Raw genomic sequence first — 25,450 nt, forward strand, 5'->3', positions numbered from 1 at the left:
GCATGGAATGTCCACTTATATTTCTACATCAAACTTTCTGTTCAAGTTTTTCTGAGTGTTCTGCAGCAATACGTTTAGTTTGTTAACGAATAGCAAATTATAGACAATTATTAATGCAGTAGCCCGGACATCGCCTTCCTACGCAGTTCCGCTCGATTCAAATGTCGCTTACAGCTCAGTCAGGGCTTAGATTTCTCCGGTAGATTTTCTACCGGGCCAATAGGCGAATGGAGGGGAAGTTGTGAACGATGATGACAGCTTTCTGCGCCGTTTTAGAATTGCCGTCTGCCTATATTTTCAGCAATAACAGCGGAGGAAATGAACAAAGCCGTTCAGTATGTACGGAGCCCTGCCAGCATGCGTACGTGGGCCCCATGTGGGGAAAAGGAGGGCAGACCAGACGGGTCCCATATGGGTTTGTCCGCAGGTTCCACGATAGCCCCACATGGGTTTACCCATGTATGGCCACAGCCCACATGGGCCCTACATGGTGGTGGACCCACATGGGTTTGTCCATTTAGGGCCCATGTAGGCTGAGGCCCTACATGGGCAAACCCATTACCCAGAAGGCAGACTGAATATTTACTTTGGATCAAGTGTCCGCTAACAAAGAAAGGGGTTTCACGCCCTTTGTGTCTTACCATTGCAGTCCCCTGTGGTAAAGAGATGAGCTTCCTTCAAGGATTAAAGTTTTTGTTAAAACATAACATATTGTAGTCACACAGTGGTCAGAAATGACATTCTGATTTTCAGATATCATACTTAATATTTGATGAACATACATTTTGTGTGACACGATAAGTTAGGAATGTTCCTACTGATCCGCATCACTTTATGCCATTACAACTGCACCACAACACAATTTCATAATATCAGCACACAAAAAAGACATTAACGTATTTATTGGCTTTTCTTTTCGTTTTTTTTTTTTTTTTTTTACATTTCACTGTTAGAAAATTGCAACACTGGATCAAAACATGTCAAAAGGGTTTCTGTCAGACTCTTTGGTGTTTGTATTTGCTTTTGTCTACGTAAATTGTGATCTAAATGCGGTGTGCAAGTCGGGACCCCTTTTCAATTAATGTTACAGTAGAAGTTACATCTTTCTAAGTTAAAGGTTGTACATCTGCTTACCGCATGGGCATTTTAAACACAGTTGTAAATATTTGTCGGCACAAAAAAAAAAAAAAAAAAAAATCCCATGTCTTTTGTTTACTTTCTTTGTTATTTCAAATGTTAAAAAAATAACTTGAGCTAACCGTATGAATTGGTGCTTCACTCACTTTTCCCACTCAGGGCTCCAGAAGGGGGGCGGAGGATGTACAAATTCATGTAATAACATGTAAACTTCAACCTGGGGGTCTTAGCAAAGATTTGACATGAATAGCTTCTAGCTTTGTGTGAACTGTGCTAACCAACAGATCCAGCTCTGAAATGGCACCATAAAGCTGTGACACATGCACTCCTTTCCAAGCATTCTGCATATTACAATGTGACATTTAAGGTCCAAGAAATGTTTTTTTTTTTTTTTTNTTACCACATTAAAGTCTAAATATACTGTCATAGTGCCAATGACGGTATGTTTATTACCGTCATTGGCTTTTCTTTTTTTTTTTTTTTTTTTTTTTTTTTACATTTCACTGTTAGAAAATTGCAACACTGGATCAAAACATGTCAAAAGGGTTTCTGTCAGACTCTTTGGTGTTTGTATTTGCTTTTGTCTACGTAAATTGTGATCTAAATGCGGTGTGCAAGTCGGGACCCCTTTTCAATTAATGTTACAGTAGAAGTTACATCTTTCTAAGTTAAAGGTTGTACATCTGCTTACCGCATGGGCATTTTAAACACAGTTGTAAATATTTGTCGGCACAAAAAAAAAAAAAAAAAAAAATCCCATGTCTTTTGTTTACTTTCTTTGTTATTTCAAATGTTAAAAAAATAACTTGAGCTAACCGTATGAATTGGTGCTTCACTCACTTTTCCCACTCAGGGCTCCAGAAGGGGGGCGGAGGATGTACAAATTCATGTAATAACATGTAAACTTCAACCTGGGGGTCTTAGCAAAGATTTGACATGAATAGCTTCTAGCTTTGTGTGAACTGTGCTAACCAACAGATCCAGCTCTGAAATGGCACCATAAAGCTGTGACACATGCACTCCTTTCCAAGCATTCTGCATATTACAATGTGACATTTAAGGTCCAAGAAATGTTTTTTTTTTTTTTTTTACAAGCTTCTAAATATCAAATCAAAAGATCTGATCATTTACAGTACTAAATGAAAGTCCTACAGTAACAATGAGTATACCTGCTCTGAACTTAACATAAAAAATCACCAAAAATCCCATCAATGCATATTTGACCAATACGTTATTAATATATAGAGATTAGCTTTTCATCAGAAAGTGTCGGAAGCATTAGTAAAAGTCAAATCCTACAGTTGTTGGAGTTTCTCTTCAGATGCAGTTTTGCCATCAAATTAGAGTTGATTCATGCAGGAATCATTTAAATATCTTACAGATAATTACCTCAGCAAACACAGTAGGGTTTTGCGCTTCTAACTTAAAACTGTCTGCGGGTGGAAGGTCTTGGAAACGACGACTCGCGCAAAGGGAGAGGTAGGAAGAGAAGGCTTTCTGCAACGCTGCGCCGCCTGCATCATACGCAAAGTACCTGCAGCGGCGGTTTCTTTTCTGTTTATGTTTTTTTTTTAAACAATTGAGAAAAAAAAAACATACCAAAGTTAAACTGAGCAATTACAGTAACAGATAAAAGTGAATAAGCAAATTACAATCAGTTACATAAAATGATCTCCATCACTAAAATCATGCATTGGTTGAATATCTGTATAAACGTTCTTTAAAAAAGGTAGAGATGACCTATGTGCCATCTGACCAGTGTTGGAGTGTGAAGTACAAATAAAAAAGGGTAATAATAATTAAGCAAAAAAAAAAAAATACCGCAAGTCTTGTTTTCTTAAAGCACCGTTTTCTGCCAAGATATGCAACTCCCTTGATTTTTATTATTTTTTTTGCGAAGAGTCGGGCTTTCCGCGGCCTGTTAACGAATGGTATGTCTTGATGTTAACACATGCAAATTAGACCTGCTGTCTTCTTCTCACTGTCAACACATTTAACAGGATGTGGCCGAAAAAAAAAGAAAAATCACAGGATCCCATGCTGGTCTGCCAAGGTGGTTAAGAGAGAAAGACAAACACAAACTGACAAATTACAGCTCTTCTGAATCACTGGACATTTCTGTGTGTTGCCACAAAGCACGGATGAATGCGGACCGTCGTTCTCCCTAATTTCGTTTGTTAGATTGTCGCTGAAATGAGCCTCAACTGCTTGGAAATACAGTAAACACGGCTTTTAGGAGTCAGTGATGTGAGCCGCCACGGAGCCGAGCCAGGCTGGAAACGCTGTCATTTGAAGCACATAAAAGCGGAGCGCTCTTAGCACGAAATGCGGGGCTGCGTGAGCCGCTGGCGCGTCATTGGGATGCCAACGTGTGAGATGCATTATGCAAAAAAAAAAAAAAAAAAAAGGTAAAGGGGGGATGTTTAAACCCCCCTTTGTTTTTAGAACTAGAGAAATTCTGGTTTGCTGTTGGCTCAGGAATCCCAAAGCACCAAACTAAACAGAGATGGAAAAAAAAAATCAAAAATCAAAAAGAAAAAAAATCAGATTTAACCAAGAACAAATGGATTCCATTCACATTTCAATGGAATATCACTATAATGTGGCAAAACTCCTCTGCTGGATCAAGACCTGCGAAGGAAAACAGAAAACATTTTTTTTATTTTTGTTAGAGTTTTAGCACTCAGTGCAACATTTCTGTGCCATTTGAAAAAGAAAAAAAAAAATCTGCCTGCTGCACTTTCACATAATTTTCTTCATCATACACTGACACAATGTGATTTTTTTTAAATTCTCATTTTTGGAGTTTCTCTTTGTTTGTTATTTATAGGATGTTTGAGAAAAAGAAAACAGAATTTAAAACCTTTATGCTGTCCATTGTTGTTTGTTTTGTACTGCTGTTCACAGTTTGTCTTTTTAAATTAAATCACTGTAAATCTGAAGTACGGATAATCCTACTTGATACAAATAGGTGAAATTACAGCCAACCTTTGGATTAAACTCCATTCAGGAATGTTTTTTTAAAATGTTTGTTTTCTTTAAGACAAATCCTTCTACAAAAAAAATGATTTGATCAAGATTTTCTAATAAAAAATTGTGATACTTTTTTTAGCCTTTTTTTTGCCGTATATAAAAAAATAAATAAATCAAAATTGATCAATTTTACTTGTACATTGAAAAAGGATCAGTATTGTGACTAAAAAAATACATTGGAAAAATGAGAAAATATGATGAAAAAAGTCAGAATATGAGATAACGTTGTGAGTTTTTACAGTTACAGAAAGTGTTTATTTAGATTTGTTTAGATTCTCAAACCTATCTGAAAAGGTTAGAATTTCGTTTTATGTTGTGTATTTTTTGTATATTTTTAGTCTTGGCCTTCATACACATATCCGAGGTCATATTTAAAAGACATACCGTATATATTTCTGATACTTTTCTAAACTTTCAACTTTTGGTTTGACGTCTTTTGTACACACCTATAATTTCAAGGTCAGTGCCCATATATCACTAAAAAGCAGGTAAAGGTGGGGAAAAAACACATTCTTAATTCATTTTCAGATTTTGGTGGCAGCTCTTTAAGCTTTTGCCTAAAGGATGCCATTTTCTTGCTGTTAACGTTCAAACCGAGCTAGAGCGTTTCACCTAATTTCAGACATGCTTTGACAAATACGTCTTTATTGCACACATAAGAGAGGCTGGCTGGAGTACTTGAACCTCTATAAAAGCTTTTTTCGAGAGGATCTGGGAGTAATTTACTGCAATGATACACTTTCTAATAGAGCTATTTGCAAGTTCAACACCCTTGGAGCCCCTTCTGAGGGAAAATATCAAACTTTGAGAGGCTGTTAATCTTCACGGGAGAATGAGAGCATAATACATTAAACCATCAAATATTTTAGCCAGGAACCTATTAAGTTCCTTAAGTGTCTCAAAACATTACGAGGCTTCCTGTTTGAGGGTATTTAGTCTCTGCTCTCTTATAAAGGTGAGTGTCAGTGATTCGATTGGTTTAACTTACAAAAACAAACATTGATTTGAAAGACTGAACAGCTGCAGCTCCAGGTCTACCAGTCAGAGTCGATTAAAATCTACTGTTTTCGTTTAGGTACTGTGTAGTTTGCTTTACTCACTGCGCTAACTTGCAGTTGTTTGTTGTGACGAATCGCCCGGTGTAGTGAATGTTGCACCTCACCACATTGTTGGTGAAATCCGACTCGAGCACCAAGAATTTGGGGTTCACCACAAGCTGGAGGGGAGAAAAAGAGAAAAACGCACAAAGGAAAGGAGGTGAAGTCGTTCAGAATAATGTCAAAAATCAGGGGCAAATAACACACGTGCACAAGCACGACCTGGTACAGCTTTCAAACTAATTTTAACTCCATCTTTTGTTTTTCCTTTTCCAAGGCACACAAAATGTGACCAGACAAACAATTCAGGAAGGAAGCAAACTGCAGCCCGAAAATAACAAAAAAGCGACTCTCACCTGAAAGCTGAAAACTTTATGAATCGGATCGATTTGTTTTCGTGGCCCTGACCCTCTCCCGTTTCTATAAAATGCAGCCGAGCTGGAGGTCTACAAACTTGCACACCCAGCTCTCTCTAGACTCTCACCTTTAGTATGTAGTTTCCAGGCTTGATGTCGGTGATATCGATCCACTGGCAGTCAATATCAGCATTGTAGGTATCGTAGCAGCCTGGACTCAGACCCTGAAGAGGCAGCAGGGGGAGGGGGAGAGGCTTTGAAAAGAATACTGATTGGACTGAGCTCCAGAGGTCAAACGCAGGGCCTCGCTAAATTATTCCTACCCAGTGAAGGTCTCCCACGTTTCTCATGTTGCAAGCACAAAAGTTCAATGGATTTGATACTGATTTCATTGGATTAACCAACCGCAAAAACCAACAAAAACATATATAAAAGGCTTGGTGTGTATTTGTATTGAGCCCCTATTTACCCTGATATGACCTGTACTTCTATCAGCCTCAAAGTGCTTCACACTTCATTCACTCATTCACACACACATTTACTAGTCACCATTAGCTACTAGTCACCATTAGTAGCTAATGGTGACTAGCTACTATCCCTAAAATAATATCCAATCATTTGTTATGTTTTTTTTTGTTCGCTAGAATTTGTAACTAGAGTTCACCCTGTGTGTAATTTCATCTCAGTATATCCCAAGCTTTGGATGTCTCACTCCGTCATCTGAATATATGAGAATATGGCACAACTACAAAACTACCAAGACGAGGTCGTCCACCTTAACGGGAGGAGTCCAGGGACATGACTGCTGGGCTAACTGGTCTCTGTGAGCTGCGCTGTGAGTGTTTGTATGCGTGGTTGTCTGTTATGTTGCCCTGTGACGATGGAGCGGCGAGCTATTCGGGACGTACCCAGTCTCTCGCCCAATTGAATAAAATAGTCAAAATTTTGAAGGGTATGTTTGTTCCAGCAAAAAATAAAAAAATAAAAAATACAGACATATAACTGCAGATTTGTAGTCACAGAGGGCCCTTTTTCAGCTGATTATTCTGCTTTTGTTTGTGACATTACCTGAGTGTGAGAAGTGCAGGCGTAGCGCTTCAGGTGACCAAAGTCACAGGTGGTGTCCTCCAGGCAAAAGCTGGCCTTGTGTCCCTCTGCCACCTTGCGGCCCGTACCGACCTCCAGCAAATCGTAATGGCTGAACTCGTCCATGCTGTGGTAATGTCTGTCAAAATGAGCATCGGAGCGACACAGTTCAAAACACGTGAGGGTGAATGAACAGGAAGGATCATGGGTTCAAACCTGGTGTATTTCCTTCTCTCTCTCACTTTCAGGTTCCTGTCACAGTGTGGATGTGTTAGAATATTTAGAAACTCTACACTAGTGTCTTTATAATTTCTTTCTATTGAGCCTTTGTAACAGACTGAAAAGACCAAAACATATATTGATATCATAGATGTAATGTTCGACTTACTGTTCAACCAGCCACTCATCTTCTCAACAAGTCACGCTGTCACGTGCATCAAATATAAAAACTCCAAACTGTTTAGTACTTTTTAAATACACACTTGTAATGATGGTTACCTTCAATAAAACACACGCAGCTCACAGTGCAACTTGGGGTTGTAATAGATTTATGTTGTGTGTATTGAAACTGTTGACCTCAGAACGGAACGTCTTCATGAGCAACGCTGCACCTTGGCAGCACATCATCATGACTGATCAGCGGATAATGGATATTAATTAATGCTTTTATTAAAGCATAGCCGAAGCAAGGCGTCGCCACCTTAGCAGTGGATACATTTTTAGTTAATTAGCTTGTACCAGTTGGCGAGATCAGAGCCGTCTGTGTGTGGGAATTTGCGTGCGTCGCCGCTTCCGAGAGCACGCACACACATCTTTGTTTGCCTCGGCAAATATGTGTGTGTGTGGGGCAGGGTCTGAGCGCGCGCGTCGCCGCCTGTGTTTGTTTGTTGATGCGTGTTTGCGCAGCTGTAGGAGCTTAGGCAAGCCTGGATACACAAGGCCACTGATCGACTCTCGGCTGAACCGTAGCATGAATCATGGAGTCACTCTTGGTGAGAGATGGAGTCAATGAGCTGGTCCATTTGAAATCATCTGAGGTGTTAACTGCTGTGTGTGTTGGTGCTCTCCCAAGTATCAAAGTGACCCCCAGGTTACTTTTCACTTTTACAAGCCTGCTGTGCTCATAATTACGCCGCTCGGTTGCGAGTGTGCGTTTTCGCAGGGAGTGACAGCAACATAATTCAGCAGGGAAGAGGAAAGTTCTACTTTTATTTGTTGCTACTGGCAACTTTATGCAAAACACCAGCTGCATTTCCATTACAAATGTGCGCGAACCTTTGTTTTCTGCTAATGTCCAAAAACCACAATTTTGCAATTTTGGTGTTTCCATTAAATGAGAAATTAAATGAAAATCATGCGAGAATAAGCTTGTTTACGCAATAAGTCATTAAAAATCCTAGCAGCAATGTTATATAAACAGCTACTGATATATATTCAGAATTCAGCCATGGTGCTAGTGTACATTTATCAGCCATCAGAGGAGATGTTGGCATCTTATTCAGACAAACACCGAATACCTGGGAGTGGCTACAGCGTTTTGGGGAAATTGTAATCGCCGGTTGGCGATTTTACAGAAAACCTATGGATTCAACAGGTTCAAATGATACACAACTTTTTATGCTCTGTGTGATGCTCAAACAAAAAAAACGAAAAAAAAAAAAAACAACCCATCATCCCACTAATTCCTGCTGTCTTCTTCATGGTTTCTGTCAGTAGTAACCTCCAGCTGTTGACTCATGTGATGCGAAAAAAAAATTTCCATTACAATTTTGTGAAAAACATCTATTTTGATATGACTGAAAAACCATCTCATCCTAGAGCAAAAACCTTTTATTATAAAAAAACATGAGTTTTTTCAGAATTCAGTATGTTTACATTGAGTAAGTTTATTTTCAGAATTTCAAGTTGAGAAATTCTATGGTTATTCGACACACAGGGATTTTTTTTTGTCCCTCTAATGTATTCATGTTGGAATACTAGTCTTACGAATCATAAACGAATTCAAGAAAACGAAGACGTCCTAAATGGGAGTTACTAAAAACGCCGCATGCTTCTCACGAGCTGCCTTGCTACTAGAAACGCGTCCGATGGCCCTGCAGTAGTGACATGTGCATTTGAAGTGTTTGCTGTTGAGAATAAACGTACAGTCCAAATGATCCTCCTAAGAGGGGTTTCATAAAATACACTGAGTAGATATTTCACTGTTAATCCAATAATATGGTTGAAAATGAAAGAAACGCTGATCTCAATGCCATCACAGGATGGACTTAAGTATTACTTAAATTTAGTCCAACTTTCTGCTGTAACCGCTATTTTTGTGTGTTTTTTCTTCCCCATCATGCTGTAACTGTGTACATATTATACATATGACTAAGTGCTGCTGACTTTAAATATGTCAGTGAGGTAAGCAGCTCCTACAGTCTCTTGTTGTCAGAAAATCTCAGACTATGAAAATATTGCCCTTTTTGCCTTACTTCATCTCCCAACTCTCAAAACAGCTTTACTGGAAAAGTCATTAAAGATTGTTAGTTGACTTTTAAGGGAAAGTGTGTACTTTCCACTATTGGAACAAGTAGACATTCAAGGACTCATATGTTTCAGGAGACAGGTGACTGACTAAAAATAACATCCAGGTAGAAACCTGTCTGATGTTATGGAGTACAGAACACCATAGTGTTGTCACGGTTCTGGGCGTCGATGTAATTTATCCTCTTGCCGACACGCTTACAGTCCTGATTCTGTCTTTTTAAAGATTCATAGTGCTTTAAGAATTCACAGCCCTTACGGGTGCCTAAGTCCAGTCCGTATGAGCTGCTATCCTGCAACTTTTGGATGCATCCCTTCTTCAGTACACCTGAATCAGATGAATGGCCTGTTGCCAGGCCTCTGCAGAGCTGAATGACTGTCAGTCGGGGAATTTGTGTATTGGATTTGGGTGTTTGAGGAGCATTGTTGCAGCTTAAAGTTGTAGGATAGTAGCTCTTGAAAACAGGAATTGGGCACCCAAGCCTTAAACATTTTCACATTTTGCAATGTTTGTGTATAGAAATTTACCTGAGAGGTAAATTACGGAGCCCCCTAGAGGACATGGGGATTTTTTTTTTTCTTTTGCATTACCTCGCAATAATGTACTGACCAGTTCATGCGGGATAATTGAATGCTGTAAGCCTTTCTTACGGTGGCCATCGTACTTTCTGCTATTACATAAGGTTCTTGTGAGGTTTTTCCATGTATGTTAAAATCTTGTTGTGAAATATCTGAAGTTTGTAATCTTTCTTTTAGCATAGAAACGCACCAACAAACATATGATATAAACGGAAACTTTCCGTAAGCAGGAAAGAAGAAAATAACATAAACTATTTGGACTATTTCTGAGTTATTATCACAGGATAGCAAAGTCATCTGACAGTTTTGATTGTGTCTCTGTTGTGCTGCTCTGAATGGTTTAAAGATATGTTTTCATGTGCAGTTCCATCCATCTCAACCCTACACACAAACAGATATAAACATGCAGTGAATAAATTGATTTTCAATCAGGTTTTTTGCACCAAAACGTTAATAAACATGTTTTTACTGAGGCTTTTTAAATATGTATACATTTGACATTTTAAATTGACATGTGTGACTGTATACAAAATAGACCAGCAAACATTACAGTAAGCATATTGAGAGGGAATGCAAAAGAAACATTTTTCCCCATTTCCCCTAAGGGGCTCCGTAGCAAATAGCTGTAATTAGAGAAAACTGTTCAGTTCTTCACTCAAAAACAGAAACAGCCTCACAAACCTACCAGCACATGACTGTTCACCCAACCCTGCAGGCCTGGGAGAGAGAATATTCCTCACAAAATCAGTCGAAATGTCCAAGGTAACGTTGGAGAGACAGAATTTTATGGCAGGGTAAGTATTAGTCATCCACTTAACTCTGTGGTCTCATTTGCAGTTTGGTACAAATTGCAGACCTTTTGCTCCTACTGGACCAAAATCAAACCGTTTGGTGAACATGCAGAACTCTACGTTTGGTGTAAAACAAAACAATACACACCATCCTCACAGCGGAAACCAGTGGTGGCAGAATCATGCTGTGAGTATGCTTTTCTATCGCAAGGACAAGAAAGCTGGTAAGAGCTGATGAGAAGATGGATAAAGTTAAATATATGGCTGAAACAGGCTTGGAGGGAGAAAGGGAGATTGACCTTCGACCTACCAGTGGAACAACAACATCAACCATAGAGCTACTGACCTAGAGCTGCCAAGGAAGAATTTATATGGAGGCATGTTTTCTAAAGTGACCCAATTATGTTTAACACTTGAATTGAGCTGAGAATTTGTGGCTGGGCCTGAAAATATATGTTACCAGACATTCTCCACTAAATCTGACAGAGCTTCAGAAATTTTGCAAATGATGATTATCAAAGATCTGACTCTCCAGACAGTCTGGTGGGAAATCTGGCAGAAGTGCACTTAACCCTTGTGCGTGCGAGAACTGAGGCAACTGATACAAGTGACATAGGTGTGGGGTCGGTTGGACCCCATTTCTAACACAAGGGTTAAAAGACTTTACTACAACAACGGTCCTCAAATTATTGACTGAGGACGGCTGAACAAATATCCATCACAATGTTCAGATTTTTATTTGTAATCATTTGGAAACCTTGTGTTATTTTCCTGCCACTTCACAATTATACTCTGCTTTGTGCTGGTGAGGAACATAAAATCACATTAATGTTAAAATGTACGAGTGCTTTGCTTTTATGAGACTCTGGACATAATGAGAAACATGTGGCATGCAGTCATTCAAAACGTGTGTGTATGTAAAACCTAAGAGGTTAAAGTACAATCATTGTTCCGGAAACTACCTCTCAAAGGCTGCCTTGAGTTTATTGTTTATAACATATGTTGTCATTTATAGGGCAAAATGAGAGACAGAAACAGAAAGCAGGTTGGAAAGCCGGAGGTGCAAGACGATAAGCTGCCTGGATGTGTCCCCAGCTTCCTTGGAATCCTGGATCCCCTCACTGCCTATGTAACCTGCTGAGAATGTAGAGCTGGCAGGACACACAGGATTTCAAAGAACGCCTCGTAAACGTAATGTACAAAAGCAAAAAAAATTCCACTCCGTTTTTATGGCCCAAAGGCATTTTTCAACTCGTGTCGCACCAAATACAGCAGGACTTTTAATGTCTTTTGTTTTGTTCAGGGCCGCATAAAACACAGGCAACAATAACATGTTGCTTAGAGAACTGTTTCACGGCGTCCTGACATTTGCGATCAGAAATGCGCGAGCGGGACACACGTCCCAGAACCTGAACAAACACGAGACTGCTTTCATAAGAGAGCGAATCAGATAAAGTGTAGGATTCAGGAAGTGTTTTTGCAACTTAAAAAAAAAAGAGAAGAAAACGTACATGAATAAAAACTGCCCATGCTTTCCGTTCTTACTCAAACGGGCCATATGCAGTATGTGAAAATGTTTGTCATTGGTGGTTTAAAAAAATTTATTAAAAAAATCACAATTCCCAACATTTCAAAGGCCTCAATTCTCAGGAGAGCGCCGCTTCACTTCCCTGCTTTTGTTACTCCAGTGCAGAAGATTGGGGTGAACGCAGGGAAAAGCAACACGGCTTATTTGACAAAAATGTAGGGCAGTAAAATTTATTGTAAGAATCTGGGCTAGTGCATTTCTCCCCCTGAAAAGAGATTTCTTTGTAACCAAACACTGTCCCAGAAACCCACATCCACACCACCGTACTTTGGTGGCCTCCTGGCCTGTTGTGATGAATTGACAGGAAGAAAAGTATTGAATCGTGATTCTGATCGCACAGGCAGTGGAGTGATTGGCTCGGTTTATCCGTCTCCTGGGAACCGCTGCGTACATGTCAGACTGCTGTCAGGCAGCGACAACATTGCCGACTTCCTATCGGCCACTCAACATTCCTCCGAGATGAGAACAGGAAAAGAGAGCCTGGATTCGGCTTTAGAGGGTGATTTGTTTGGACACGAGATAAAAGTCGTCCCGCAATTTGTATAATGTGGGGGGAAAATGTGCGTCTTCTGTGGCCAGAATGCCTAAATGCGAGTGTTTTGGTTAGGTTAGCTTAGGGCGCGGATTTGCAGTGAAGTTTATAAAACCGAGAGCCCTGGTTGTTTTCACTGTCCAACTTTAGGTTTCGAGACGTGAAAGAAAAAAAAATCTATGTTTTCATGTAAGATTCAACTAAAAGCAGACAAGGCTGCCAGAAGGACATATGTAGAGTATCCAAAAGGCTCCAGTAACATGGATGCAGCTGCAGAGGTGCACACTATTAAAGTAAAACTAAAATACCTTTTGATTTGACTTGAGCGTTCAGACATCTTGAGTCCACATGTGTTCTGAATTATAGTCACTCTGATAAAGTTGATGTGAAGTTCAGCTGCGCTGGTAGGAATTCCTGAAACCGGCTCGAGGAACGCACTTTGGCCACAGTTTGCAGAGAAGCTAGTTTGATTTACAAATCATAATCGTGAACCACCTTGTTAAGTAAAGTTTATTAGCAGTACCCTTTTGGAATGTGGCCATAATAAAATATATATGAGGGAGAAGAACTGGAGTGAAATAGTAATAAAAAAATACTTAAATATGTTCGCAAAGGCCGGGGTGCTAAAGCTGACATAAATTATATGCTAACTGGGAAATAATGTTTTGACCTGGATAGAACCAGTTCTTAATGCGATGGTGGATGTGGGTTTGTACTTTAAACATACATACCTTATTTTACTGTTCACAGACAGTAAAATAAAACTGTAAAAAGGAATAGCAATGCCAATTTTACTTCTGACGGTAATCAATACAGAAGTTCACAGATCATTAACAGAAGCTGTTCCACGTGACGCTAATTGAAAAAACAGAAAGCATCAAGAGAAACTACCTGCTGGAAAAGTCGGTAGCAGGTCAAGATGATATAAAAACAAAAGTAGTGAGTAATTCAATGAAAATGCATTTGCTTGAACCACTAAAGATAATTATAATTCAGCAGAGTTACAATTAACTAGAAACCACAACTGAACATCAGACACACTAATTGATTGTATTTTTTGAAGTGAAATAATGACATAATTTTACCAAAAATGTCATAATCTGGTGAACAGTTCTACACTACTGCGTACATGTAGCTGACTACATGGGAAGTACATTGCAGACTTACTGGTGACAGCTGTGCCATTCCCAGGTATGACGAGGCCTGTTGGGCATGAAGTCAGCTGTGCCTTTGTTCTTCACCCTCTGCGGAAATCGGAGCAGGACCCTAACGTCATAGTCAGTGGTCTCAGGGCGGTAGGCAGAGCTATAGGATGGAGACAAGCATGGAGGGAAAGAAATCAGATAAGGGAGCATGTCCAACTTCTTGCGAGAGGAATGTCTGCGTGTCTGTTTCTCATAAGTAAAACAGCGGAAGTAAAAAAAAAAAAAAAAAAAAAGAGGCTGTAGAAGCCTAAATTGAATTTTAGTTCATTCAGATATTTAGTATAAATTATGTTTATATTTCTTATGGTAACTTGTTTATTTGGAGAAAAATAATTACAAATTGTATCTCTATTTCATACTAATCTGTTATATTGGATTACTAAGGTCTTCTTGTAAATTTGCATAGGTGATTGGAGTTAAGGTTTTGAGGGTGTGGCTAGGGAGACTTAGTTGGGCAGTTGGAGTGGAGCCACACAGTTTTTTTTACCTCTCTCTCTCTCTCTCTCTCTCTCTCTCTCAAGACCTTTAGTTTACTCTATTATTTTTGTGGAAAAGTAACATTTGTATCGTTAACTTTTATCAAGAGGACCCAGTCTGGTTTATTGTCGTTTTCGTTATCAAGTGGACCGAAGGGGAAGTACGGAGAGCGTCAAGCTTATGGCTTCATTATTTAGGAACCTACAGAGGCAGAACTGGAAAACTACGAGCCAGAAGTATATCTACTAAATAATTTATCCTGCAGATTATAACAGTCTCTTCAAACACACCATTTCAATGTGATAAACACAAAACAAAACAAGATACATATTCTGTTGTACACACTGGTTTTTTGTGAGAAAAAGGAGGCATAACCTTCAGTTCACAACCACTGAAGATGTAAGCCATTCATCTTGTGACTGTTGTTGACATTGGAGTGGATGGCAAATTACAAAAGCCCATCTGTGGGTGATTGCAGTAAACTCAGAGAGGATATACAGGGCTTTGAGGGATGGGTGTGTTCTGATGGGAAGAGGGCAAAGTGAACACCCAGAGGGACAACACATTTCATTTCAGCAGTGGGGCCTGGGGCTCAGAGGAGGCTTTTCACCAACCCAGACATCAAACCTTCATCCCTAAAAAATAAGGACTTAGTTTACTGATGTTGTGCTCTTAGTAGGCCTGTCACGATAACAATTTTTTCTGGACGATTAATTGTCTAAAAAATTATTGCGATTAAACGATAATGTTGTTTCAAAACCTTTTGACACAGATTTAATGGAAATGACTAATAATACATGCAATTTCCTGATAGATACACTTTATTTTCAAAAGAACACATAACACTGAAACTGATAAACTAACTAAACAAAACAACCAAAAACAAAAATAAAATGGATTCTCAGTCTCCATTAACAAAAAACGTACTTGAATAAAAACTAAACAACATAAAGCCAAAGTGGAWATAAATACTGCATTCAACCAAAAGAGTGCAGATTATGAAGTCTGTATACTATATTGCCCTTCAGTAATCACTAGATTTATATAGAGAAAACAGGCACATCCGACCACCTGATGTAATAGTTCACACTACACCATTTTTTGCCTCTATTTTCTCTTTATGAAAATCTTAGATCGTTGGCCGATCTAACCGATCATCCTGCAGTGTGTGGTGTGTTATGGTGGATCATCGTGGCTGCTCCTATCTAAATCAGGGGTTTTCCCTGACTGGGAGCTTAACGCTGAATGTGACAGGTAGCCAATCAGAAAGCGCGGATTCTCCTCCTCCGCTTTCTGAGGGGAAATTACGGAGCAGAATCCCAAACAGCTGAAACGGCGAAACCCGAAGACCAGCGGACATTGGAGAGGATTTGTGGAAACAACATTAATGTTTATTCAACATTTCGTGCAAAGAATATAGAAATGACAAGGAGAGGAGTTGGAGATAAATTGCTACCTCAGTTAATAAACCCGGTAAGTTTTCAGCTGTTCTTCGTTAACATTACATAAATAGGTTATAGTGATTTTCATTCAGTCAGGACTTTACGCTGACTCTAGCTACATGCATCACAGGTAGATTCTAGTAAAGCATTGATTAATGCCTGATTTTAAGATTAGTTGACTGGACTTGTAGCCATTATTTTGTGCCCATGTGGCTGGACACCACACAGCACGATAAACCGTTATACCTAGGATTTCTGTCGGCTAAGGTGTGTCTCAGGGTTTGAAAATGGGCTGACAACTCATGTAATGTGCGCTGGACATTAGACTAAGAAAATGAGGAAGGGAGGGTCAGTGGAGAGCACCGGAGCTGAGCCTTTTTCATTCAGCGTCATCAACAGAAAGAAAAAAGGCCGGAAGAGACGATAAAGACGATAATTAAAATGAGGTCGATAGGTTTAATTTATCGTCCGATTAATTGATTTATCGTTTATTGCAACAGGCCTAGCTCTTAGGTTTAGTTTCTCTTTAAATTGTGTTTAATATTGTGTTTCAAAACTATGGTTTTCAAAGTGGAGGTCAGGACAACTGGCAACCAAACAGGGGTTTTGTAGAAGACCGCCAGAAATTATGACGTTAAATTTAAAACTAGTGTTTGACTAAGATATTTTATTATTCGATATTTTGCAATTTTTTTTGCAACTGAGATGGCTGTGGTTCAGTTCGCCTCCTCACCCAATCACACCACCATTTGGCAAACATATAGCCTTTTACATTTGAGAACAATTTACTTAAACTGCAATTGAAGAAGCAATTCCCTTAAATCATTCAGTTGCGGCTCGTCCGGGATTTGAACCCTGGACTTCTCGCACCCAAAGTGAGAAGCTAACACCCCCCAGACCAACGAGCCTCCATCTGCTAGCAATCTGTAAGTGTGTGACAGCAGGACATTCCTGTCGCAGATTGGTCGGCACACATGCTTTTCTCATCAAGCCAACTGGTTCAAGAGCACCTCCTAGTGGTGAAATGCAATTACAAGAAGTTTGTTGATTTAGGGCAGGGGTCCCCAAACTTTTTCCTGTGAGGGTCACATAACTTTTCCAATCTCTGCTGGGGGGCCGGAGTCAGTTTGTAACAGAAAAAGTGTGACGATTGTAATAGTGCCTAAATGTAAAAATGTATTGTTTTCCAGAAAGCACAATCAAATAACATTCTCTGGGTTCTTGACAGAAAAAATCCAGGGAAGGATTATAGTCTGTATTTTCCCAACTATGAGCCGCACTGGACTATAAGCCACAACCCCAAAGTTTTTTTTTTTAAAACCAGTAAACATACACATATTAGCCGCAGATATCTCTGCCGCTCCAGGTTTTCCACAACGATGCAGCAGCAGCAGAGGGGAGCGGACAGCTAACATTTGAGTCATAACAGGTCAATTAAATGTCACATTTATTACGGTTGAAAAACAAAAAGTTACCAAGATTAGATTTAACAGAACTGATTACGGTAGTCTCCGAATGGTAACTGTAACAGTAAAAGTGCTTATCCTTCATGTCTGCTACTAGCATGTGCTAAATCAGTGGTCCCCAACCTTTTTATTACCGCGGACCGGTCAAGACTTGGAAATTTTGTTGCGGCCCGGGGGGAGAGCGGGGAGGGGGGGGATGAACAGTCAGATAAGGCTTCTGCATGTTGGTGTTCCCACTAAATACTGAATATGCCCAATTTGGGTTGTCTTGGCCCTTTTATGCAGTCTGGGGTTTTTTCCCTTACTTGGAATGAGAATACGACCAGTTGAATGTGACAGGTAGCCAATCAGAAAGCGCAGTGACGTAAGAACAGAGGGGAATCCCAAACAACTGACAAATCGCGCAACTGAGAGTCCGATGGACATCGGAGATGATATGTGGAAATGTTTATTATTAAATCTAAAGGTCATTATTAAACCCAGTTAAAAATGTTAACTATGAAAAAACATATTCACCTCCAAATCATAGTGTAGTAAATAGAGCGGCTGCTCTCGTTGTCTTTCATCCACCGCCTTTTCTTTTCGTTACGTCTTTTATCTCTTAAAATGACTCTTCAAACTATCACTATTGCTTCTACATCGTCAGCCGTGTTTGGTTATTATGAATTCTCGCTATGTTGGGGATTTTACTGGATTATCCTCTGGAATCGCGATGTTCGTGACTGGAATCGGTTTGWGTTGCTCCTGCCTTGGAGACACGAACCGATCGAACCTGTTGTACTTTTATCAGCTCTGTGGTCACAGAGGTTTGGAGAATCGGCCGACAATTCTTAAATCTTTCCGTCTAAACCAGACTTAAGACTCACAAGCTCTACTCATCTCCTCTCGACCACTACCCAAACGCACCGACTCTGGTCGCTATGGTAAAGTTTACATATCCCTTCAAAACAACAGAAGCGCCACAAAAACAAACATTTTACTTTCGTGAAAATTTTAACTGATTTAGGGGTATGATTAGGGTGCGAGAGACCCCGGACGAGCCCCTTTGAACGCTTCTGGAAGATGCAATCAATTCTGGCATAATATTCAGCATTCTGGCTATTTGGGCAATTTTGCATGTGTCTCACAGGAACTCCCTTTTAAAGCGGCAAACACAATTTTATGAGAGCAGTGATTCTTTTTTTGTTTTTTACAAAAGCAAAAGAAAAATCCTACAACCGGTTTTGGGGATGTTTCCTTCTGTGGTTATTGTTGCAGCGCTACCACAGGCGAGGTGAACAGTTTTTTTTAAAAGCATTTTCATTCATTTAACACAGCACAGTATGAAAGTGAACCACACCGTTTGAAAATATCACAAATTATAAACTTTTGCTCCTCAATCGAACAGAGTCTACCGAACTATCAGGCGTGGAAACACAGCATGTCTAGAAATCATGTTAACAAATTTCTTTCAAGTTAATGTGCAGTCTATCATTTGACACTCATGCAGACTTCGCTTTACCTCGACAAGCATTTTTCCTCTGCAGCACAGCGGAGGGAGTACATGTGGGCTCTTTGGATGTATGTTGAAGCCTGGACATAGTTCGGATCCGGAACCAGGTCAGGTAAACCTGAAACGATGGAGGGGGGGGAAAGCAAATTTTTCATAGCCACATATTCAACACTTTAACACAACGCTCCAATGTTTGTTAAAGCTACTGCATAATCCAGAAAGAGTTAATTAGGTCTTAAAAATGGTGACGTTATTTAACCTGCCAAATTTACTCGTGGGGCTGCTGTTATCATTCCAGGTATATCCGAAGCGATTCAAAGGTCAGCACCGTCGGAGTGCTTGTTAGCATGTTGGTCATTATCTTCTGTGATCTGTGAAATATGTTGGCGCCGACTGAGGATGTGAGGGGCAAAAACCCAAAAACTGAGCAACAGGACCCACAGTTCAAGTCTGGGTCACATCAGGGAGACTCAGACACTAATTATGCTGCTATTCAGAATTTTATCATCACTTTCTAATAAGAGGTGGTGTTTAGTTTTTTTTTTTTTTTTTTTTTCAGTTCAAGCCACTAGATAAGAGTTGTTGATTGAGAGAGCGAGAGAGGCCACAAGAGCTTCATTCAGGTCTGTGGTTGCAGAATCACTGCACCAAAAAAAGGTTTATAATAAACTCATTCTCAGCTTCGCTTTCATCTGGTTTACAACATGTAGCTCGTTATTACGAAGGGTAATTTCTTCTCAATGGAAAAACCACACTGTATTTACAAAGAAAAGCATACCATTATTGAGTTGCTTTTATTCAAAACCAAACAACCTTTCAGCAGGTATTAAACTTTTTCATAAAGCCCATATTTCTGTATAAAATATATTTCTTGTGGTCTGATGTTAATAATATAATCTTTATTATCTTTATAATCTTTATTAATTGTGAGAAGAAAATCATTATAATTACTGGAACTAAAAGTTCCATCTATATATTATGATTCACTTGGTGAAATACATCACTAAAATAAATATACTTAAAAAAAAGTAATGTACTGAATGGGTTTGTAGGTCACTGGTGTAATATTTCTATTCATGCCGTGTAAGTGTTATTATCTTTATTGGGATCCATACTAAAGTATACATTTTGGGTAAACGTCACTAACATTGGTGATAATTGGTAATATTGATTCTCTGTTTTTTATAGAGTAATGCAATTAAAACAAACTGATATTAGTTGGTCAGGCTGCCTGCTGCAGTAGCCAGTCCACAGCCAGTAACAAAAACAACAAAAAAAGATGTTGACCTTATTAAGAGCAAGTTTCCATACCATTATTATCCAATTTTGGTCTCACTGGAGACACTGAAAATTAGACAAGCTCAACTTTCTTTTAACAGGTGGAAGACAGAGAGTGCTGGTACTCTATGCTCCATAAAACTGAAACAAAAAAAAATCTAGTTGCACCACTATTTTCTCTGGCATCTCATTAAAATAGCTTTAAACCATAGGAGCTAGTATGTTGACTGTGGAAACCTGCCCGTGCCTGAGCAATACAGTCGCAGGTTTTAAAAAAGACGCCTTGTCAGAGAAAAGGTCTGTACGCCTGCAGCATTACCTAAAAAGGCCAATGCCAACTTGATCTCTGTCAAGGCTTATCAAACTTTTCTGTTTAACTTACGAAGGCCAGACATAGTCTGATGTGAACTTGTTCAAACCATCTCAAAAATTTTGCTCGGTTTCCATTCCATCTGCTTAACAGAAGCAAGCCGAAAGAACCAGAAAGCAAACTTCCTGCTACACTTGCCTGGCACTTCACACCTACGCGAGTCTTCCTACCTTAGCTGCAACTTTCAGTGCAGCCTTTGCCCTCTGCAGGGTCTGTGCAAACTGCCAATCTGACATGTCTATCTGAGGCTGACATGTAGGGCAGCGGGAGGCTTCCTGGAGCAGACCATGTAAACACTGTAAACCAGTGTGAAAGACTGAGCTTTCCAAGCATCACTCTCAGTCCAACTTCGTTTTTTTTCTCCTCTCCTTTAAACGGCTTTGTTCTCTGCCCTCTAATCTTTTGAAATGTGAAAGTGGGTCTTTTCTAGGCGCTTAAACTGTATCAAGAAGCCAAAGCTGATCAGCCCTCAACTGTAAGCGACAACTCCCTCTTACTCTCCAAGTAGGGCACAGAGAAAAGAAGTCTGGGCAGGGTTTCTGGCTTATATGAGATAAAGGAAGAACAAGGGTTCTCCGTTTTTTTGCTACATCCTGTTAGATGGTAGTAAATAATACACATTTGAATTTCTCTCATTACCATTTATTTTCCCCCTTCAGGTAAGGGCTAGTGGTAGTTTCACAGGACAGATTTTGAGCTTGTGACCATTTCTCAGGTCATCTCAGTCAAGATTGACTGAGATGGGGAGGATTTTATTTAGAGTGAAAGGTCAACGTTAAATCCATTGACTGATGACATGGTGCTAGCCAGGATATGACCTATGATTAATTAAAGACTGCTGTTTAATCACGTGAGTTTGAAATCTCCTAGGTTTCAATTTGGAAAATTGGCAGCAAGTTTCCTTGAAGTTGGAAATGAGAGAAATTTTATTCAAAAATTAAAGTAGAGTAAAAAAGCTAAACCAATTTTAATTCTAACGGTATATCATTTAGACCAGTGTTTCTCAGCCCTGGTCTTCACCGCCCCCCTGTCCTGCATGTTTTAGGTATTTCCCTTCTGCCACACACCTGAATTGTATCTCTGGGTGATTAACAGGCTTCTCCAGTACTTGATGGTCATGCAATCATTTGAATCAGCTGTTCTGGAATAGAGGCACATCTAAAACATGCAGAGCAGGGAGGCGGTGAGGACCAGGGTTGAGAAACACTGGCTTAGACAAAGCTCCCTAAAACCTCACTTGGCAAACACGTAGCTACACATCGGTACAGTACAAATCTGAGAAAGACATTGTTTTTAGGATGCACTGCTAGTGGTAGTTAGCTTGGTCACTAAACTAATCCAATTACATAATCTGATTTTGTAATTGACACTGACCTCAGAGGGAAATTAAAGACTCTATTCCTCGCTCGCTGTTGTACACTGCAGCTTGCAGTTTGACTTCTTTAGTTTCCAATCATTGAGCTCCTCTTTAGAAACGTCCCCTACATGACATTTACTTTGTTTGGATTTAACTGACACCAAATGTTATCCTCAGTACACCTGAAGGGAACAGAGTAATGCCAGTGGTATTTTAATGATTGTTTCAGCTTTGTTAGGGTATCCAGTGGTGTCCAAACAGCAATGTTATGGAGATTCTGGGATTCACAGGGATCCTGGTAACACCAGCTTTCTCTGGCCCAACAGTACATCGTTTTTATTTATCTTTATTTAAAACAGCAGAATCTATATTGCTGTGATTACTGAGAGCGCCAAGGCATTTATGCACATGATGACTTTTTTGTGCTCCATGCTAGAAATGGCTCACAGCTCCAAAGCGTCTAATGAACCATGGTCGGGAAGAGCACGGCACACCAGAGCGGCTGCTGTGCAGGACAACAGGTTGTAGCGAGAAACAAAAATGATAAACCTGCATCAGCGAGCTCGAGAATCTGCTCTCCACTCGGTGCATGGGCAGCCTCCGGCACTCAGAGCTCAGGCACCCGTGATTTGGTTGTTGTTGTTTTCTGATCTCTAATCTTTCCTTGTGTGGTAATCTGCACCAGTGACAAGAGAAACGTCTTCATCCTGCTCATTAAAAGGAATCTAAATCAGTTGCTTGGAGAGCCACAGAAAGCGTCTGCTTTGTTCAATAAACATTTTGGGACAGCAGGCTACATGCTTCCACACTTCTCATTTTTCTCCCCCAAGTACTCTGACTAAATATTTATTTGATTTCCTGTAGCCAAAGAAATGGACCCCATGTGTTACAGGGACTTTCCACTCTCCCTCCTTTCAGGGATTGGGGTAGAACCGCTTCTCCCTCCCTCGTTCTCCTCTCTCCTGCCCAGAAGTCAGCCACCAACACCCCTTGACACTAGCCCACTTATGAGGTCACTGCAGCCGTTAGCAGAATCGAAATGCCTCAAGAACCAGTCGATTTCCTTGTAACTCCGTGCTCCCCCCTCCCCTCCAAAAACAAAGTGGTTTTTGTGTCTGCTTGCTACATGTTCACAGGCTTTTGCGCAACACCTGGTTTCAATAACTTCACTGGCAGGGGAAAATGAACTTCGGATCAGCTTCACTTTATTTGCAATTGAACAAAAGAGAAAAAAGAAGTGGCTTTACTTTCAAACAGCTGTTTCATTTTGATTACATCAGATTGCTGACAAAAATTAAAAACAAGAATATCAGAAAACAAAAATGCGACTGCGCGCTGGCAGGGGTGAAGGTGGGTGTGGTAGGCATTCCTACTCCCCTGCGGATTCGGCATATTTCATATTAGTATGCACAGCAACAACTGAGATCAGATGAGAAGCGTTTCATCTTTCCTCCTTTGAGACAGAAATACCTTCAGCAAATCTGTAAGAGATGACGTGAACCTTGTTTCTTTTTAAAATGTAAAACAAAACGCTTCAGGATTTCACAAAAACGCAAATGAGTCATGAACTTCAGCTCTCTATTAATCATGCCCAACTACACTTACAAAATAACTTGTGTTATTTGTGGTGTTGTGGTTTGTAATTCACTAACCAAGTCGTAACGTACCTCTTTGGGTTCCCCGATACACATTGCCAACGTTGGTACCAGAGTTCTCCAAGGCAGAGTTTGGAGAGGTTCTGCCTTGAGGAAAAGGCTGCGAGAACGGAGGCTGGGGTCTTCCATAGGGAGGAAACTGCTCATATTGTGGGCTTCGGACTGCGGTTTGCCCAGCAGCTCCTGGTCTATCCACCACAACAGGAAGCGCTTGGTTGGCATCAGGGATTGGGTTGGCAGGGGCAGACTCCTCATTGAAAAGGCTGTGGGTGTACCTGTGATCCAGACCATCTGCAAAAGGTGGCTGGGGGGCACTTGCGGGTACCACTGGATTGGGTCCGTAGCCGTACGACTGGTAATAATAGTAACCGTTTTCGGGGAATTCAGATGGAGAACCGGGGAACACTGAGCCCAGACCTCCTCCAAATCCACCTGCAGCAAACCCTTGTCCAGTCCCAAATGTTCCTCCGCTGTATCCGGCGCCTGGAACAGGCTGGAAAGGTGGCTCGTAGTTTCTGACGGGAGCGTCTGGAAAACCGCCGTCAAAAGGCTGGAAGGGAGGCTGTTGGGGAAATGGGTATTGTGGGTAGGATGGTATGTTATATGAAGACGAGGAAAAAGCCGACGACGACGATGGACGGCGCTGACTGCTCGAGGAACTGTGGAACTGGCTGGTTCCTGTGCTGCCTGTGGTTTGCCTCCAGTTGTCAGGCACTTGTCCAAAACCGAAAGGATGCCTTGCCTGCCCACGAACTGTTTCGGAGGACCCCCTCGGTGGAGCCTGCCTACGGAGATTGCCTCCCTGACGTCTGCGTGAAGGACGGGGATCTGACAAAATGACCCTGGTAGCTCTTTCTTGACCTCCGGCCCCGGCAGGAACGTACTCAGCTCCACTGTTCACCAGGCTGAACACCTGTCCGTTGTTTTCCCACTGTATCACCTGTCTCCAAGGGGTAGCGGAACTGTCCTGCTCTTGACCCTGTCTCTGGCTTTGCCCCTGAGTTTGTGAAGCAACCTGAGCCTCCCCTGAGCCCACGAGAAAAAACATCACACATACCACAGCAACAGACATCATATTGGCTCAAGCAATTCAAGAGTTCGCCCCAAGAGAGAAAGAGAGAGAGAGAAAAAGAAAGGTGGAATGGTTTAAAGAAATAAATCCAGTCAGCCACGGGTTCAAGCCACTTGCGGTTCTGTCAATAAAACATGTGTATCCTCTTCCCGTGGGCACAGCTTTGGTGTGCGTGTTGAGACAGGGTTGCGAAGTAAGCCTGTGGTTGAGTGCATCTGTTGCTCTTTGCTTGCCAGCAATTGGAGGAGCTTGAATTTGCATTCAGAGGCAATCGCATCCAGTGGAGTACGAGTTGGCTTCAGAAGACCCACTGTTGGTGTAACCGTCTGCTGGTGCAGCGAGAATATGTCCTGACTTCTTGCCGGTCTACTGGCTCTTCCTCCAGTAGAGTAAGCATTGCTCTCCGCCTTCTTGAAAGAAGTGCCTGTTCGCTGCACAACAGCAAGCTTCTATTTGCCTGATTGCTTACAATGGGCTGAGAAAAAACTCAAACTTTTTTTTTCTTTTAAAGGAGAAGTCCCACATGGCCCTAGTGCTAGTGATGTTTCCTGGCCTGCAGCAACCAAGCCTCCGTGAGGTTTCCAAAGTCAACACCACGAGCTGCAAAGGCATTCAAAAAATATTGTAAAGCAGGTCAGACTTTCAGCGGCTTCTCTCCGGTTGTGTGCTGTCGCACAGTCATCAGCAGGCGTTTTAAAATTTGTTTCACAATTTCCACTTACATCTGTAAGACATGTCGAAATAGAAGTTGTTAATTATGACAATATGTCTAATTGAAACCAGGAATGTAAGCAAGAAGCACCTAAGTGTATGAAGAAAAAAAACCCACAATTGCTCAAACATAGTCATCTGTTTATGTAAAGAATTTGTTGGATAATGTGATTTGGATACTCCACCCTAAGAAATACCAA

The 25,450-nt window shown here is 40.7% G+C and overlaps 1 protein-coding gene across 1 annotated transcript; it reads right to left on the reverse strand.

The window, feature by feature from the left end:
• Positions 1–1,605: 1,605 nt before the first annotated feature.
• Positions 1,606–25,006, reverse strand: loxl1 (lysyl oxidase-like 1). The gene is made up of 7 exons (XM_008404752.2): positions 23,480–25,006; positions 18,817–18,925; positions 13,893–14,030; positions 6,692–6,848; positions 5,752–5,847; positions 5,271–5,386; positions 1,606–3,768 (listed from the first exon to the last, which is right to left on the reverse strand). Exons 1-7 carry the CDS (start codon positions 24,540–24,542, stop codon positions 3,762–3,764), a joined length of 1,686 nt encoding a protein of 561 aa, XP_008402974.1. The 5' UTR covers positions 24,543–25,006; the 3' UTR covers positions 1,606–3,761.
• Positions 25,007–25,450: the final 444 nt, after the last annotated feature.

The sequence above is a fragment of the Poecilia reticulata genome, linkage group LG3 (genome assembly GCF_000633615.1).
Source record: "Poecilia reticulata strain Guanapo linkage group LG3, Guppy_female_1.0+MT, whole genome shotgun sequence".
Classification (NCBI taxonomy): domain Eukaryota; kingdom Metazoa; phylum Chordata; class Actinopteri; order Cyprinodontiformes; family Poeciliidae; genus Poecilia; species Poecilia reticulata.

What these genes read in the sequence shown, in the direction of transcription:
- loxl1 (XM_008404752.2), bottom strand. Translation starts at nt 24,542, where the DNA reads ATGATGTCTGTTGCTGTGGTATGTGTGATGTTTTTTCTCGTGGGCTCA. An exon ending in GTATCGGGGAACCCAAAGAG is followed by an intron (nt 18,926 to 23,479) that starts GTACGTTACGAC and finishes CCATCGTTTCAG; the next exon opens with GTTTACCTGACCTGGTTCCG. An exon ending in CCTGCACTTCTCACACTCAG is followed by an intron (nt 5,848 to 6,691) that starts GTAATGTCACAA and finishes CTGCCTCTTCAG; the next exon opens with GGTCTGAGTCCAGGCTGCTA.